The sequence below is a fragment of the Equus quagga genome, chromosome 7 (assembly GCF_021613505.1).
Source record: "Equus quagga isolate Etosha38 chromosome 7, UCLA_HA_Equagga_1.0, whole genome shotgun sequence".
Taxonomy (NCBI): Eukaryota; Metazoa; Chordata; class Mammalia; order Perissodactyla; family Equidae; genus Equus; species Equus quagga.
In genome coordinates this window covers 38561097-38580387 of record NC_060273.1, presented here as the reverse complement: position 1 = coordinate 38580387, position 19291 = coordinate 38561097, and the positions used below count along the sequence as shown (strand labels likewise).

Sequence of the window (19291 nt, the reverse complement as noted above, 5' to 3'; positions counted from 1 at the left end):
TGGCTGTCCCTTCTGGGTCTTTCCACCTGAGCAGCCTCCCCCCGGGACTAGGAGTTCTTGGAAGAAACGTGTGCCAGGGTCTGTTTGAGGCAAAACTTTTTTAGGGTTGAAACGTATCCCGTACCTTCCAAAGGAACGCTCTCTGGCACAGCGTTGATGGCAGAGCGGGAGGTGTCGGGGCTGACAGAGGCCCCCCCCAAGGCTGGAGTCCCCGGGGAAGAGCTGAACTGTCGCCCACTGTCCACGCTCAGACACCTGATCGCAGACGCTCTCTGCAGCCGGCCCTCTTTAAAGAGCCCCAAGCGCAGTCAGGAAACGGATGAACAAACACGGGGTCAAACTGGAGCCCCAAGAGGCCCCCTGAACTGAATTGGTGACCTTTCAAATGTAAAGCAGGGGACCAACCACCAAGAGGGGTCCTGCAACTGGAAGCTGCCTCAGGATGCCAGTCACCCGCTTGAGAAGTAGTCCAACTTCTGTTCTCTCCCCTAAGCGCACGGAAAGGCCATCTGCTGGGGAGGCGGGGCCGGAATTGCGGGCTGGGCCCCTGGGGGCAGGAGAGGCGGCTCTGGGGACCCATGGCACACAGCAGGGGGCTCAGTGTGCCTGGACGGCGGCCGCTAGGGCTCGGGACGTGCTCCCCAAGGACCCGCTCTGGCCCAGACCTGCAGCCAGGTGGCCTGGACTCGAAACATCCAGCCAGCTTCACCACTTATTACCTGTGACTTCCCTGGGGGACCTCCTCCTCCTCTCTGGGCCTCAGTTTCCCTTTCTTTGAAACGGAGATGAATACTGTACCTATTTCCTAGGCATCCTGTGAGTCTTAAATCAGCCAGTACGTGTAAAATGTTGGAACCGTGCTTGGCACGCAGTCAGCTGTTGTTTTCAGCTGCCCCTGCTGTGTCTCTGCGGTGACCAGGGCCCTAGCAGAGGCCCTGTCACGTGCCCAAACACAAAGGGATCACCGTGACTCCTGCCGCATGCAAGTGAGTTCTGAAGAGAAAAACCCCAAGAGATATAGTAGGTGAGCCCTCCTAGAGAGAAAGGGCAGCACCTCAGTCCTGGGCCTGTGGGGAAGATGAACAGGGGTGCGGAGGGGGAGGGGCCAGGCGCCAGGGCCCTCGGCGCTGGGCCACACGGCATGGCGCCCTCACCTTCTGTCTCAAACCAAACAGAGGTCCCTGGCTTGTGCTGAGATCTCCAGTTCAGCCAGCAGCAGAGCCAGAATGAGGATCCAGGCGTCCTGATTCCCAATAAAATGCTCCTTTAACTCTATCAACTGTACCATAACGTCCTCCCATTCAAACCCTGGGCCAGAAACAAAATTATCAGACTCTGCACCGCAGGCTGGTAATGCTCCTTGTAAACCGGCTTTTTATGCAACTCTCATTGGCAAGTTAAAACCAAGAGCCGCCGTTGGTCAGTAACCAAAGTCAAAGGATTAGGCCCACTCGCCCCCAGCTGCAGGAGCTGGCATCCAATTGTCTCTTTCTTGACTGATGGAATGGGAGATTTTCTTGCACTTCGGTTGATAACAAGTTAACCAGCATTCTCAAGGGAATCTCAGATCTTATCCTGACTCTCGTCCCTGGGCATACTCCCACAAAACCACTCCCCAATATACAAAACCCTTTAATGAGCGTGGCACTTCAAAGCAATACTTAAAATCATGTTTTTTTTTTGATGAGGAAGATCGCCCCGACTAACATCTGTGCCAATCTTCTTCTACATTTTTTAATGTGGGATGCTGCCACAGCATGGCCTGATGAGTGGTGTGTAGGTCTGCACCTGGGATCTGAACCTGTGAACCCCAGGCTGCTGAAGTGGAGCACGCAAACCCAAGCACTATGCCACTGGGCCGGTCCCCGCCCCCTTTTTTTTTCCTAACTAATAGAAGAGAAACTGCTCACAATTAAGTGACTAAAAGCTGACTTCTAGAAGCTAAAAGGAGACAGTCTTGCACAGTGGTTATGGCCGGGTGCTCAGGAGTCTGTCTGCCTGGTAGGCAGGTGGCTGACACCCTGCAAAGTGGCAATAATGACACTCACCTCCCAGGGTGACTGCGAGGGCCAGTGAAATGTTTGAATGCACTTAGCATAATGCTTGGTTCTTAGTACGTACTTTCAATAAATACCAATAAATAACAGTTCACCACAATTTCAACCAAATTTTATGGCTTTCACCTTTAGCCATTACATCTCACAAACTGTTCACAACAAGGGTATTTATTGAGAAGAAGCTGCGTGCTTCTTTTTATACCCAAGTTGTTATTACATCCTACACAGAATGACCTTCTCCATTCAAAATGCCTTTCAGCTGAGGTTATTGACCAGAAAGACAAGTTATGGCTATTCTCAAAGAACAGCTTCCAAAGAGAGTCCAGCAGCAAATATTTCCATTCTCCGAACAGTGAAGCTAACGCAAAAGGGGAGAAAATGACCTTCTAGACACACGTGGAAGGAGTACATTTTTATTTGACTGAATCTATTCAGGTCTGCGGTAGAAACCAGGTCTATAGTTTTTAGACCTATAGGTCCACTCTATACTTTAAGAGTATTTTTTTAAACTTTAGTGTTCATTTATAGCTTTAACATCTACTCATGAACAAATTTCTCCTTTCAAAAGATTAGATTTTAATAACATACACATGATGCGCCATTTATCGAGCATCTACTATTTGCCAACATTACTCTGGACATTCTACAACACTTTGACTCAGAGGAACTCTGAGTTCGTTGTCATCACTCCCATTTTGGGATGAGAAAATGGAGGCTCAGAGAGGGTACACAACTCAGCCTGGTCTCGACTAAACTTCCATGCCACATGAAGCTAATTACAGTCTTTTCTTTTCGACAGTTATTAAACTCTCAGATAATTTGTCTGTTATACTTAAAATAGCCCTTTAAAAACTGCTAGACACATGAAGGAAGCGACATACGGGCTCAGGAAGGAAGGGAATGCCGGCCTGTCGGCGTCCAGCCAGTGAGTCTGGACAGAAGGAAAGTGTGGCCCGCGGCTCCTCAGACGCCACCCTGCTGCCCGTCAGGGCTCCACACACATTCTGACTGCTTCCTGTGTCACGAACACAGAAACTGAGACATTAACTCTTCATGGATTACCTAAGAATTCACTTTTCTGGGCCGAAGGTGATCGAACAAAATAAGGTCTCCTTCCAACTGCAATGTTCCTTGATCGAACTTCCTAACGTCCAAATTAAACAGCATCTCTGGTCTGAGAAAGAGGAGGGACTGAGTCTGATGCCTCAAAGGAAACGGGTGGTAAGAGCCAACACAGATTAGCAGCCCTTCGGCTCAAAGAAATGTCAGGGCCCCCACTGCTGACACCCTGCCCGAATTCGTCAATGCGGGAGGGTGGGGGGTGGTACAGAGGGGCATTTTCCATTTTTTGATTCAAAAAACTTCCCTCATTTCCCGAAGGACCTTCGCCATCCACACTCCCTCCCTGCCATATTGTCCCGCTCTAGTTCTTAGCACCTCCTGAAGTTATCCTGTGGTCATTTGTTCACTTGTCCCTGCACTCAGAACTGTTCCCCAGCCCACCGACCCCAGGTGACACTAACCACAACCCTGCTCAGAACAGGCCTAACACGTTCTCTTTCACAGCTGATTCGTGAACTTCGTTCCCGCTTCCCTGTTCTTTGGCCATTGAACAAAGCTTGTGCGGTTGAACGCTCAGCTTCAGCTTCGCTTCAGATCCGTGACACTGAACAGCAGAGAAGCCTACGAGGAAGGGAAGGATTGTGGGTGTGAGGCCCACCCGTGGGCCCCTCGGAGTGTGGGTGGGAGGCCCAGTAGAGTGAGGGGAGGCTGGGAGCACAACTACGTGTAGAAGGAAGGAAGAGAGGAAAGAACACAGGAAGAAGTACTTACTGAGCACCTACTCTATGCTCGGCACACCTGAATCCATCTCCCCAGCAGCCGCCGGGACACCATCAGCTCCTCTTATATAGATGAGGCCCGACTCTCAGAATGCTTAGTGACCTTGGTGAAGGTCACTCGGGCTGAACATCCATGTCACCGCTCACCAGCTATCCACTCCACTCCTGGCCCAGGACTGGACATTAACCTTCCAGGAATCTCACACACTTCTGACTGTGACCCTTGAAGGAGGCAGATGAAGGAACTGAGGTTAAGTTTCTGTCCCAATGCTACTGAAGTCACAAGGCTACCGAGCACTGGAGCTAGGCCTGGATTCTTGCTCAATGTGCCCAAGCCCGAGTGAACTCCTCTGCTCCATAGGCCTCCCCGGTGCCTTCAGAGCATGCTACAAGTTTTTCTAGAACGTGGTGGAATACCACAGCCACCAGCCACTTACTGACTTGGGGCTGAATTAGGTTTGAGGTGCATTATATCACAGGTTTTCTCTCCTAGGAACCCAAAAGGAACAAGAAATAACCTCTTGGACTGACAAATTGGCTTAAAGAGTTTAATTGGTAACAGTTAAAAGTTCACTTTTAATTTTTAAACTTTTTCTAGTTAAAGTCTTATTATACCTTAACGGTGGGTGATTCCAGAATGACTGAACACCCTGTGGGCTTTACAATTTTGCCAAACACTACAGTGGCCTTTTTAAAACTGAGTTACTCCTGCAAAAATGAAAAGTCACGAGCTGCTTTTACAAGGGAGAGTTCCTCAGAGTATCAGAGAGAACGAATAGAACACCTAAGAAGGATTTCCCACAGCCCCGCAAAGAGAGGCGTTTAAAAACAACTAACAGTTTAACTGAGATATAATTCACATCCCATAAAGCTTACCCTTTTAAAGTGTACAATTCAGTAGCATTTGGCTTATTCACAAAGTCGTGCAGCCATCACCACTATCTAATTCCAGAACATTTTCATCATCCCAAAGAGAAACCCTATGAGCATCAGGAATCACTCCGCAGCCCTGGCAACCACTAATCTACCACCGGTCTCCACAGAGCTGCCTTTTCTGAACACTTCATATGAATGGAACCACGTGGCATTCTGTGTCTAGCTTCTTCCACTTAGCATAATGTTTTCAAAGTTCCTCCATGTTGTAGCGTGTGTCAGTCTTATATTCCTTTTTATGGCTGAATAATATTCCATTGTATGGATGTACCACATTTTGTTTATTGATTCATCCATTGACGGACATCCGGGTTGCTTCCACTTCTTGCCATGTTGAATAATGGTGCTATGAACGTTTACGTCCAAGTTTTTGTGTGGACATGTTTTCAATTCTTTTGGAGACATACCTAGGAGTAAAAATGCTGGGTCCCAGGGTCACTTTATGTTTAACATTTTAAGGAACTGCCAAAGAAAGACATTTCTCGAATTCTTTTTTTTTTCTAATTCTGTACAAAAAATAAATTGAAGCATCAAATAAAACTTTATCATCTACCTGTTTGAGATAGGAATCTCACCGAGTAACATAACTGACCCCTTTTTTAAATCTCTGTTGTGTAAAGAATGCTCTAAATATGACAGGATCTTTCACACTCCAGTCCCCATCGAGTGCCCACGGTACTCAAGGTGCATGGCTAAATCGAACACGGCGGAGGCCCAGCTTCGGCTCGAAGGCCCTTAGCCTTCAGAAGCGGGACAGAGTGACCGGCCCAGAGCTGCGGATTCGGCAGACTCCCGGACCCCCAGGACGGGCAGTCTGCTGGGTGGTGGGGTGTTCGTGTTCCTGGCTGGTGTCCACCCTGCACGCTCTGATCTTCCAGGTCTTGCAGATCTCCTTCCCATCACTGCCCTCCCTGAAAGGCTCATGTCCCTAGGGCCATGTCTGGTCTGCCTCCTCTTTCAAAGTCACAATTAGTCAAATCAGTGCTGTGGTCTTCAATTAACTCACACACATGTCCAACGAGATACAAGGAAAATTACGCTGGTGTGGCTCGTCATTTGGATCCTTACGAGGACGGAAGGAAAAACAAAAGCTGAGTGGTAAACTGAAGAGCCATGCAGGTCTCGCAGCCTGTCAATTTGCAGAAAACGAGAGAAGAACTGAGAGCTGGGTCACTACGCGACACACAACCGTGTCCAGTTGGAGCTAATCATGTCTGAACACTGTTTCAGTTTAAAAAGCACAGGGAGTCATAGGTGAGCTCATTTAATCCCCATGCCAATTCCACGAGGCTAATGCTCATCCTCACCTTCGTCACCCGACTCTCCCGGGCCCCCGGCAGCGCCATGCAGGGCGAAGACGCCCCCACCCAGGCTTCTCACCGAGCCCCAGCCGCGCCGTCTCAAGGCAGCCCGTGCGGGACGTGTCCATCTGAGTCGCAACTTTATTTTTAAGTGACTCTCTTTTTCCAGGCTGAGTCACTGCCTGCAGTGTCTATATAAAGCTGTAGAGGCAGTGACTAAATGCATTTGGGCCCGGGCCACAACTATATATTACTCCCCCTCCCCCAGCGTGCTGACTCCTTTTCTCACAGGGAGTGAAAAAGGAGTCACAAAGTTTGCAGTGCCTTCTCGTCCTGTTGGCTCCCTCACCTCTGCAAAAGGGGAAGAGGTGACTGACATGTGAAGGAGCTGGCGCTGGGGCGCTGATTTCATCTCAGGAGGAGCCCGTCCTGATCAATAAGTGGCTTTCCTGCAGAGGATGCCCGCCCCTGCCCCCACCTGCCCAAGTTGGGAAGGAACCCACGAATCTAGCTCAACGAGGGCACAGGATTTCTCTCCAAGCCGTATCTCAAGATGACGCCTGATTTTTTCTAACAGTTTCCCAAGAGTGTAAAAATCAGAGAAACCCTCCAGCCTGAGACAGAAAGGGCAAATTAAGATTCTGGCCCTCAGGAAATGAACACCACTGAACAGGCCGTTATGTCAGCAGCAAAGAGAATGTTCCCCGTCACAGACCGGGCACGCTGATCAGGAAGCGGGGCCGTGAGGCTGGGGCTGGCGTCAGGTCCAGGGCCACCTTCCCCGGTGGGGACAGTGAGTGAGGAAGGGGTGGCCAGTCCCGGCGCTGACCCCAGGGAGCTGTGCCCCAAACGGTCAGGGCCAGGGCGGAACTCTGCTGCTGACAACAGGAGCGAGAGATGGTGACATGGGAAAGAAGTCACATGCATTCAGGCAGGAACGATGCAGAAAACACAGACCCAGAATGGGAGCCTAGTGGACCAGGTGTCACAGGATTAATGCTGCAGAGAGCAAGAAACGTTCAGGGAAAAATACATCGGAGGACAAAGCGACCAGTGAGAGCTCCCAAACTGCTGCTCAGTTCTAAAGCTCACAGAAGAGACGTGGCCGCGTTTACAGAAAACGTAAACTGATCTGGCAAGTCTGACAGACTGACACCTAAGACACCTTCGGGGGTAGCAGCTGGCCACACCGAAGGACAAAAATGAACGCCGAGGACAGTTTTACGATCGAATCGCCGCATCTCAGCACTGTGGTTCTCCGCTTCCCCCTATAAAGGATGCTTCTTCCCTTGCTGAAAAGAATTGGAACAAAAAACATCCCCTGTGCCCTTTCTGGAAGCAAGTCCAAGCCTGAAGACCTTTCTTCTGAGAGTCGAGCATCACATTCAGAGAGCATGGGCTGCCGAGCAGGGGCTGCGTGCCCCTGCAAACGTCTGCGGCCTGCACTGCACTCAGCCGCATCCGAGTCGCTCAGATGCTCGGCCTGCCGGGGAGGCAGCACAGGCCGGCGGGTAAGCCAGCCTCAACTCAGAGGCCAGACGCCTGGGTTCAAGTTCCGGCTGAGCGGAGTAGCAGCTGTGACATCCTCAAGTCAAGCTCTGGTCCGAATGGAATAGCAAGAAAAAAGCAATTCCCAGGCAGAACCACAAAACCCTAACGTTTGTCCCTTTCTCGGTCCCCAGTGGGAAATAAGTGAGTTTTTGGGAGTGAGGAGGTGGTCCAGCACCCTGGACTGGTTCTGAGCAGTGCCCACATGCTTCCACGTCCCTGGTGACCCAATCCGCAGTCGGCTTTATCAACACAGATGCCATCTGGGGCATCAAAGGTGACCCTGGCCTGCGCCTCGGATCTCAGATCAAAGCCACAGAGGAGCAAAAGGCAGCACTTCAGGCCCACAGTGCACGCAGTTCTACCACCTCCAGGCTTTGCGACACTGCCGCCAGCCTAGCCTTGCGCCTGACAGGCCTTGGGCAGAAGGAAAGTGTCGCCCAGCGCAGAGGTGCTGCCCCGGCTGCCAGCTTGTGAGGTCCCCACAACAGCAGGGGTGGCTCAGTTCTTTCACCTGTCTCCCACTCCCCAGCGTCCAGCCTGGAGGCTGGAGCATAGTGCCCAGTGGTCAGGGCCTTGGCGCCCATCTCTCACACAGCCCCTACCCGCCCCCAGTTCCATTTCCCCTCCCCTGGGTACACAGGAGAGAGAGTGAAGAAGGAGACACACCCTGTGCCCCCAGCACGGCACACGAGACTGCCAATGTGTGCCTTGGAGCTGTGTTCTAAGCCAGGAGCTCCTGGGTGAGTCTCAGGGAGTCCAGGAGAAACCGTACGCAAACGTGCATTTCTCAGGGGAGCAGGTCCTTAACATTCGCCAGTATTTCAAAGGTTGAGAATCAAGCTCAAAGAGCAGACCTGTTTACTTAGAAGGGCTACTGAGGCATACATGGCTTAGAACCTTACTACCATCCATATGAGAGTGTTTCTGGGGTAAGTCTGCATTCAGGAGGTGCCAGCTATACCATCCTAGCACTTAACATGCCACATCAGGATGTTCTACCTGCCTGGCAAGAAAGACAAGAAACGTTCTTTTTCTTTTTTGCTGAGGAAGATTCAGTCTGAGCCAACATCTGTGCCAGCCTTCCTCTATTTTATATATGGGTTGCCTCCACGGCATGGCAGACAAGTGGTGTAGGTCTGTGCCCAGGATACAAACCCACGAACCCGGGCCGCTGAAGTGGAGCATGCTGAACTTAACCACTACACCACAGGGCCAGCCCCGGATAAGAAACTTTTTAAGAACAGGGACAGGATTTTATCCCCAGGGCTGTACCGTCTGGCACATGGAAGGTGTTCAAAAAATAGTTGTAAAATGATTAACTGTTATTACAAACCAACTTTTGGAACACTTTACGTTGAAACTACCCCTACTTGTTGTTTTTTTAAAGTTCCCAGGGCTTTGAGAAGCAGAAATCAACTGCATCTAATGTGTTCTGTAGTGTAAGTTCCAAGTTAAACCAGCAACAAATGTGGCCTGGACTCCAGGGGCCAGGCTGGTGTGGAGCCCTGCACACGCGCGTGCGCACACACATCCAGCAGCCCTGTGAGCCAGGGCCGGTCATTACACTGCTTACAGGTGACAAAACTTGAGACTGTGGGGGGTTTATTAATTTGCCCAGGGACACAGGCAAGACACGTGGGAAGTGACAGAACCTAGAAACACCCCCACAGTCTTTGATGCTCAACTACTGATTACTAATTCAACAGGGAATGGACGTTCAGCTACAAAATTAAAATTAAAAACTGTTTTTCTTCGAAAGGGACTCTTTTTTTGAATCAAAACAATACATAAAACTTTTGTGGAGTAATGGCAATCTCCTTCAAATTAACTACAGTTTTGGGGTTAAAAAGACGTAAGCAGTAATATCAACGGACTATGAATATATTAATCTAATGACATAAACCGCCACTTAAACAAATTCATTCTAAACAAGGACTGCAAGGCTCTGCCTGCCTTGGAGCCTGTCTCCCCGGCACCATGGGTTGTCCCACGTGAAGGAGCCCACCTGGTGGAGCCGGGCCAGCCGCCAGCAGCCTTCCAGAGGCCTCCCGTCAGAGCCCACCTGTCCCCTGGACCTTGGGCTGGGCCATCTGGGAAAATACAAACTCCCTGTCGGGGGACAACCTTACCGACCGCTGACTTCTCCCTGGCACCTAATCCTGCACGTGAGATTTACCAGACATTCAACAGACACTGGGAGGACATTTTCCTCTTTCCCAGAACAAACAGGGACTTCAGCGTTTCCACGAGGGATCAACGCATTTGGTGTGACACCAGCAAGGACACCACTGGCCCTGCCTCTGCCTCGCTGGCCGCCCTGGGGAGGAGAGCCTGGTGCTCACTCAGCCGACTGCGTGAGGCACAGGGATCCTAGGGCGTGTCCACACGAGGAAGATGCCTTCCCTGCCAATAAGCCAATTTTTTTTTATCCCTGAGAACAAAGTTCTCAGCAATCTTCATTTTTATACATCCAATTTTTAGAAGAGTTCCTTCGACAGTAAGTGCTAACCTGTCCTTGGTTGTTTAATAGTCAGTGGTACAGTCAGCAGAGACTGACATTGGAAAGACAGCGGGCTCCCCTGGACTGAAACCCCAAACAAAGTGACAATCCTATATCCCTTCTGGATCCTAGGCCCCCCACTTGCCAGAGTCCCCATGTGCCACCAAGACCCCCCATGTACCCCTCCCTCTATGTACCCCAGAGGACCTTGGCCGCAGCTACCCGCCTCCCCCTCCACTTTGGCTTTAAGTGGCTGCAAAATTTACAGAAGATTCTGGTTGGCGGAGTAAGTGGACCTGCTTTCTCTACCAGGTCCTGCCTCAGGGCTCCCACAGGGACCCCATGCTGATTTCAAGAATGGACCTGGGACAGGAAAACGCAGTGGGAGGAGCAGGGACAGAAGCCTGCACGCAAGACCACCTTCCATGCTTCCCCAAGGCTCACGCCGCAGCAAGATTCTCCTGACAGCAGGGGAAGCAGCCTGAGCGGCACCAGCCACGACCCGCAGGCAGAGGCTGGGGCAGGCAGGACAGTGACCTTCCGTCCCTTCCAGGTGGGGCTCTGGGTCCTCTTTTCCACGGAAGACAATGTCTAAAAATGCACCCTGAAAAGAAATGCCCCCAATGGCATTTACCAACCGGGCTGCTTCCTCCCTAAGCCTCTTCTATTTACTGGGGTCAGGAGACAAAATGCAAAGTTTAAGGCTGGGTTTCCTCAAGGATTCCACACAAGCCGTGTGAACCGGTCCCCAGTTGCTGCAGAAGAAAGCCTGTTGAGATGTCAGTGGAAGGACCGGGACCGGTTCGGTCCAATGAACATTTATTAACCGAGGGCTGGGACCCAGGCCCGTCCTCATTTGACACCTGCCAGGACCCTGGGACTCCAGCGGGACAGCCAGGAACCCAGGTCTCTGCCTCACCCTCTTCACTGGACTTGCTGTACGACAGATTCTATTTACTTATCGTCTGTCACCTCAGAAGCGTGACCTTGCTCTTTTTTAGATTTTCTATGGACACCCTTGGACATACGGTCACCAAGAGGAGGGCAGTAAGAACAGAGGACAGTGAGTGACGGCTAATTCCTAGAACAGTGCTCAGAGCGGATCGAGAGACAGATGTGACGGGGTCAGCCTGGGGAAATGGAGTCAAGGAGAGCACGGGAAACCTGCAGCTAGACCCTCCAGGAAGGTCTGCTCTGAAGCAGCCTGAGCGGAGGAAAGCAAGCAGAAGGAGGGAGTCCTGTCGCTGGGTTGCTTTCTTTTCACAACAAGATGGAACGTGGAGAACAGCAGTTCCCTCCACAGCTGCACGAAGGCCAGCGAGCCCAGGCAGGAGCTACCCTGACCCACACTGTGGGTCTGACAGAACGTGGAAGATCCGTGTGTAACGGCAGGGTGGGGAGGAGACGGAAGAGCTGAGTCTAAAATCTAAAACCCTTCGGTGACTCTGCCCCGGGAGCCCTCTTTCTTTCCACTGGGCTGTGAAGTTTTCTCCAAAATATTTGTCCTGAATATACAGAGGGTTAAATATTTGTTTCCCACAACGATTCACGATGGCACTCCCTTAAACAGCAAACTCTTTTAGAACGCTTAAAATGAGCCCACTTTCAAAAATTCAATTCACACATCATTTTTCAGGAATATTATAAAAGTTAGAGGCATCCTCCCAGACAGCAGCTTTTCTTCCAGGCCCGTGCCTTTGTCATCCATGGAAGAATCTGGAGGCCTGGGAGCCAGAACCAAAGCTGTGTGCAGCTGCGATCCACTGACATCTGAGCGGAGGCTGTGGGCACAGTCCATGCAGGACAGCCATCGCGGGCCACCTGGCAGAAGCTCCCCTCAAAGCAATTCCTGCTCAACTGTCTGTAAAACTCTTTCTTTTTATTTCCTACGAAGCCTTTGATAGGGACTGAGGGAACAAGGGACCTAGAAAACAGACCAGGAGAATGTTGCCCCAGCCACTCTAAAACAGTGTCCTCCAAACACATACTTACAAGAAAAAGACAGGAGTGCATGAAGAGCACATTTCCAGCGCCCTTTAAAGCATATTTTAGGAAACACAGAGGCGTTTAAAAGGCCCTACCACACTAAATGTCTGTTCTACAAGAAGTATTGGCATATGGCTTCCTCAGATTTGGGCAGCTCTCAGGCACTCGCCTGCCCCAGCACCAGGGAAGGGGGCCCTCTGAGGCCCCTCCGTCCCGCTATGCCCTTTAAGACTCGAGGTGGCACGCTAACAGATGTGGCAGGGGCTAGAGGCGGGGATGAGCTTGAAGACCTGGGCTGGCCACATACCTGGCTGCAGGCTTGCAGACCAGCTTGCTCAGTACCTGCACGTGGATGCCAGCTGGTGCTTGAATGCGTTCAGACAACCTATGAGTACCCACGCTCCCCAGCCCTCGCAGAGGCACACAGGCTGCTGGAGCGGGCTAGGGACAACCGAAAGGCGGCGGCAGACTGACAGACATGAAATGCTTACAACACGTGTTCTGAATACACCAGAATAGTAAGAGCCCTTCAAAAAGCTTGTGACGGTCACGCCACCTCACCTCTGGAGTGTTCTTCTTGAACTCTCGGCTCTGCTCGATGAGCCGCTTTCTAGACTGCTCGCTTTCATCTTGCCGGTTTGCCAATACTGTTGCGGTGGCATCGAGTTCCCTCTGTCGAGAGAAAGAAAAAGGAAAGAGGAGATTATAATCGTACTTTGTACAGGGGAGAGCCTGTGTGCATCTGACCAGAACAGTGGAGAAGCCCCCGTGGGTCCGGGATCAACTCATCGGCAGACGAGGGGCTGGGGCCGGCAGCAATGATGGGGTCCCTGTCCATCCCCCTATGCTGGTTCGAGAACACAAACTTGCTCGGCTTGACATGTTGTGTATGACACACACCTCACACAGACTGTTTATATCACGGAACACGCAGATCCGTTTTTCTTTGCTGAAACCAGAGTCAGGCCAGTGCCCAAGTGCCATCCCTCACTGGTGCCACTCGCTTCTGCTCCTAACCAGCATCTCCCTTCGTCAGGTACCACACTCCAGCCTGGCTCTACTCTGGGCTTCTCAACGGTGTGTTCTGTTTGTCTGTCCTTCTCCAGTGGGGGCTTGGAAGCTTCTATAGCAACACTTCATCTGCTTTCACACAACGGATACTTATTGTGGGTTTACTACAGGCCAGACATCGTGTCCAGGACCATTAAAACGAACCTGCCACTTGTTTAAGAGTGACCTTTGAAAGGCAAATTCCAAGAAGAATGATTTCCAATATCTCATAAACTTCGGAAACGAGGCCCCTGGAAATAGCAGGTGTCCTCACACGATTTTACAGGCACTAAAACTCTTGACAGCCACCAGGGGAGTGGGTCCCCTGTAAGAGCGGCACACAACAAAAGACCCTCAGAGCACAAGAGAACCTGGGCCTGGCCTCAGCAATCCCAGCAGGAGCTGCCACGAGGATCTGTTCCCAACAAGCCTGCAGCAGACGGGCCCGGAGGGGTGCCCTAGGCTGACAGCAGGAGCGCAAGGACACACTCTTGGAGCCAGCCGAAAGGCCTGTTTCCTTGCTGTTACTCTGCTCAGGATTAAAGATGGCTGCTCTACATGGCTTCTCAATGCCTGGACCACCCCCCGAGGCCCAGGAGAGCAAGGACCCAATCAAAGGCTGAACGGCGAGGAAAATCAAGGATGAAGATCCATCCACAGACATCCAGGAAGCACCTGTGTGCTTCTCCACCCACCCTCCACCCACCTCATGAAGTTCCACCTGCTTTCCTTTTTGGTGGAAATAACCAAAGTGGTCTGGAAGCCCTCCCGGTGGACACTTCATTCGTACCACTCCGGGGTGGCCCACTGCCAGACAAGATGACAGAGGGCTGGGACAAACATCCAGGGTGCTGTCAACTTGGAAATCGCTGATAGTTTTAAAAGGGGGGAGGGGGAGAAAAACTGGGGATGGAGGGAGATACCACCACACCACACTCTCCCCCTTAGCGTTTTTGGCATGACAGCAGATCTTGGGCAAACAAGCCCCAAAGAATACCGTGGGCTAGCATTCAAGAACAGATGTCAAAGCTACTGCAGAGAAGAGGGAAACACTGCACATTCTGATAGACCACATTTGAAACACATCCCAGGCGAGGGAAGGAGGAAAAAAGAGCAGCGAACCAATGTGGTGGCGCGGGCGAGGGAGAGGAGAGAGAGCAGTCGTAGATAAGCAGAAGGCTTCTCAGAAATATAAACAATCTGGGAAGGAGGAGGACTTAGACATCTATATTTAAGCAGCAGCAGAAGCAGTTATAAAAGGAGACTTCAAGATGGGGGAAAAAAGCCAATATTGAAATATGACAAAAAAAGTAAAGTTGATGTTTCGTTCCAATCACACACGGATGCAGAAAACTTCGAGAAAAACAAAGAGCACTGACTGCTTTCAACGAGGACGCTATTTCCCGGGATGGGGTGTCACCCTGTGAGCATGTAGGGTGACTTCTGCGCCAGGCACTGGATGCTGGGGGTACACAGGTGACTGTGGGGTCCCGGCCCCTGCCTTCCTATCTAGGAGAAAGAGCTTGGCGACAGTGGCGGGCGGGGCGCGCATGATGGCAAAGAGCACATGGTCCGTGGGACCCCTATTGCTGCTGGGTCCCCACATGTCCCTCTCTCTCTAAGGTCTGCCCCAGCCCAGCGCCGAGGAGCCCGACTGGGGAGGGTCGAGCCTGGAACATGTCACTTGATGGAAGGGAGCAAACCCAACCTTTATCATGGGCTGCAGGGCCAGCCTGCCTGAGGCAACTGGAAGCTGGCAGTCGGGGACCCTCCAGGGGCCTACCACACTCCCTTCCACATGCATGCACACATATGCGGTCCACACGAGAAACCAACAGGATCTCCAAATTTAATATGGTGCCGCCACCCGCCACCACAGAGACAGACGGGCACAGCCAGGAGAAGATACCGAGCTGCTCCCACCCCAAGTCACACTGAAGGCTCACAGTCTTTGACCAAGTCCCTTGAAAGAACACCACCAAATCCCTTTGAAGGACACCAAGGCTAAGACTGTGGGGACAATGCAAAGGGAAGCGACACTGTTAAACATTAAGCCAAATACTGTTTCATTATCTACCTAGCCTGCCTTTACTCAAAGTGTCAAATACAATGACACATTAATGGGGAATTTAATGTGTTTAGAGAAGGTTGCAGTGGGGGCCTAAAATACAGAACCCTCAGCCCCTGAGTCACTGGTCACATGTAAGAAGGAGCATGGAGAGTCCCCACACCTGAAAGGCAGTAAAAAGTCGCAAAGAGAAAAAATAACAAAAACAGACGGGAACCAACCTAAATGTCCAGCAATGGCGTGACGGCATGCTCACTCCAGGATTATTCTGCAATGGTTAAAGAAAAGAATCTACAGTCCTACACGCACTATGTGAGATGCAATGATTTTCAAGATATATTTAAGCAAAAAAAACACAAAACAAAGTACAAAACAATGCTAGCATTGTTTAAAAGAGGATCTATACATACGCTTGCATAAGCTTTGTTTGGCTCTAGAAAGATACAGGAGACATTGGAAAATGTGTGGCTCTGAGGCACCCTGGAGGAGGGGACCTGCTCTTCAGTACACATCTTTAGACTATTTTGCCATGTGCATGTATTAGCTAACTGGAAACACTGCAATATATATATTAGTTTAAAAAATCCTACTAATGGTTATAGAAACATATTTACATAAGCTGTCTCATATATGAGTGTTCCTGGTCTGCACGTCCACCTGCCCAGAGGCAGAGGCCTGGAAGAGATGGGTGACCTCTTGACTCACTCTTGTGATTTAAAAAGTGAGGCAAGCGCGTCCTTTGTCAAAACAACAGCTGGTTCTTGCACAACGCACTGCACATGGGCCAGTCTCAGGGCTTATGGACGAGGAGGAGGCGGCCGGCCACAGAGAACACCACTCAGCCAGGCCAGCACTCTCCCAGACAAGGGCAGAGCGGCGCGTCCCCTCAGAACTATTTAAAACTGTTTTCCCACTGGAAACACCCCACGGCCTCAGAGGCGAGGGGATGGGAAGCTGGCAGGGCTGGCAGCAAACCAACGGGGTCTGAACACACGTGCGCTTCCCGCCAGGCTGAGAGGCCTGAAGACTGCTCAGGAAGGGTCTTGCCAGGACAGCCACCTGGATGCAGAAGCTGTGGGGTTTTCTCTCAAAGTGCTCATGGGACGACTGATGCCAGGAGGCGAGAGGTGTGGGGAAAACCTCCGGCTTTGGAACAAGCGGCTCCGTGCAACAGCCACACCTCCTCCTACAAACGGGCGTCCTGCAGAAGAGCTGTGGCTGGCTGCGCCCCGCTGTTCCTCACGGACGACAAGTTCCGGGATGCTCTGTGTCCATTTCTGACATACCTCAAAGGGCAAAGCTCTTAACATTTTAAATTACTCTCTGCCTGAATCCAGCCTCTCAGCCAAGTGTTAAAGATTTATTAAAACACAAAAAATAAAACGGGACCATGTAGCTGCTTATTTAAAAGAAATGGTGGGAAAAATATCTTCCCAAACAAAACAAGTCTTTTAAGGATGTCAGTGAGCAGTTTAGAACTGCTCCTCTTTAAGGTGTGTATTTCAGCTGTGTGTCTATTTCCCAGTGGGGGGCACCTGCAGGGCCACCGCCACTCCTGTGAAACTCTCTCCTTAAGGCCCCGGGCCAGGCCTGCTGGTGCTCTCGCACAGATGCACGGGGCCGCTGGGGCCTCGCAACCCTGGGCCAGCAGAGAAAACACACCCGGGTCCACTGAAAGTGAAGGAATGTCTTTTTAGTGTCGCGAACTTTAATCCAGAGAGTTCGTTCATCTGATGTTTCTTCAGGGCTAATCTGTTACACTAATCAAACAGCAAATTCCATGTAAGAATTTAAAATGGCTTCATCAGTGACGTCAAAGAACACTTGTGCGAAAAGCGAAAGGCCAGCCACGTGCACCGGGAAGTCCTTGGGGCATTTTCTGTTTCGCTTCCAGCAACAGAATCATTTGGAGAAATGGAAGCTGCTCTGGCTAGAGAGAGGGAAGGGCCCAAGTCCACTTACCAGCCTCCTTCTGTCACCCCCACCCCTACGACCCCCTACACAGAACATCTGAAGACCCTGCAGACAGTGGCCTCAGAGAACCCTGGCCTGGAATCCAGCCTCCACCCCTGCTGTAACCTGTGCAGCTTTGGTCAATGACATCCCCTCTCTGGAGACAGTGAAGATACTGCATGTCAACTGCATCACATAATAAATGCTCCATCAAAGAAAAGTTTTCTGTACTCTCATAGCCACGCGCTTGACCTCAGGCCTGAATTCATTCGGCCACCAGTACCCCCAACGAGGCTAGGGTCTCCAGGGAAGCAGATGAATAAGAAACTGACACTGACCCCCAAGTGCCCACAGCCCAGCCGAGGAAACTAGGCAGGCACGGAAGAGTGACAAGACAGAAGGGACTGGGCCAGTGGAATAAGAACAGAGGCAGATGTTAGAAAAGGGAGAAATACTGCCCGCAAGAGAGGTCGGGGTCCCCGTTCCTGTGAAAGACGCCCATCTCGGCTGGGGCCAGTGCCGGGGACGGGCTCACTGGGACCCGTGCAACCCGAGGGGCAGGTGCTGTCAGAGACCGAGAACGGGGCTCACAGGAACCAGGAGCCTGGTGAGGCCCCCTGGGGTGGGGGTGGGGGTGGCGGGGACATGACAGGAAAGTGCCATTGGTGAGCAGAGGCCAGCACGGCTTGGGCATGGAGGTGGTAAAAGGCGCCTCCAAGAGGCAAGCTGGGGCCAACACAGAAATAACTGTGTTCGATTAGAAATGTAAAAGCCACGTCCCCAAACATGTGCCCAGACAGTGACCAAGACACCCACTGTAGGGGCACAGACAGGCATGCACACGTATAATGTGCTCACACACACACCTCCTCTCTGGAGAAAAGTGACGGGGTGGGGCTCTGGGGGGAGGGAGGTCCTTTCCCCTCTACCCTTTACAGCTTCTGAATTTTGAGCAGGTAAATGTAATGACTATTTCCAAAAAGTAAACACATCTTTCAAAATCTCACTTTGTCCCTATAATGAGACGTAGGCTCTGCAGGACTGACGAGGACCTGTGAATGCCCCCTTCCAGAAGGGTGCTCCTACGTGGCCCGGTGGGAAGTGCACCGTGCTGTTCCCGGGGCTGTGGACTGACGACTGGCTCCATTAAAGGCGAACCTTGCAGAATTCCCAAAGTAAACACCCGTGCTTTCATTCAGTTTGTGAGTTTAGCTAGAGACCCAAGTCTGACCCAGATTTCCCAAGGGGTTTTTTTCAGACACTTAATCCTTACCCATCACTTTCCCACTCATAAAACACAACAATCTGAATTATGGCTATGCTATTCTGTCACGTGATGTCCACCACATGGGCTGGCAGGAAGCACTGCCACCCAGGAAGCCCTGGTTTCCACGGAATTAGACAGACGTCCAACAGGGACAGTCAGGGGCAGCACACAAGTGGCAAAGATGGGACAGTTGGAGAGAGACCCGCCCTGCCCTGCTGTGCCCCAAACCCTGAGCTCCCATGCGCCCTGCAAGCCTCCCGGAGAAGCTCAAGAGAAGGCAAGGAGGGAAAAGCGAACTGAATGGAGAAGAGAGGCAGCGAAGCAGGAAGGCAGGAGGCATCAGCGTGTGGAGTGTGAGGGCTGCAGGAGCTCAGCGTGATGCGAGGTCAAGGCGCCCCTCACTCCCTCACGGGCACCCATCACCGCACAGCCCTAATGATGACCAGGACACACCCTCCCTGCAGGAGAAGGGATGTGCTGTGGCCCAGCCCGAATCTGAGCTTCTCGTTCCCTGCGCAAAAGCCTTCAGTGGCTTCCCCAGGGCCTGGGATAAGACCACCAACGGCCCACCAGACCCCCACACTGGCACACTGGCCTTCCTCTAGTGTCCCCGGAGGGCTGGGGCCCCTCCTTTCCCTCGAACCCTCAGCACAGGCTCTCCCCTCCACTGGGAAGCTTTTCTTTCTCTCTTCCATGAAACTGTCGGATCTCTGCTCAAATACCACTTCCCCGACCCCCCTACTCCCTTCCCCCTGCCCGAGAAGAGGCGGTAAGGTGTGCACCC

The 19291-nt window shown here is 51.6% G+C and overlaps 1 protein-coding gene across 1 annotated transcript in view; it reads right to left on the bottom strand.

Annotated features, from left to right (window-relative positions):
* The window catches only part of CUX1 (cut like homeobox 1), a 339593-nt gene that overhangs the window by 254111 nt on the left and 66191 nt on the right, over positions 1–19291 (bottom strand). Inside the window, exon 2 of the mRNA XM_046667235.1 lies at positions 12731–12841. Within this exon, the coding sequence (XP_046523191.1) occupies positions 12731–12841 (111 nt within the window). The remainder of the gene's footprint in view (positions 1–12730; positions 12842–19291) is intronic.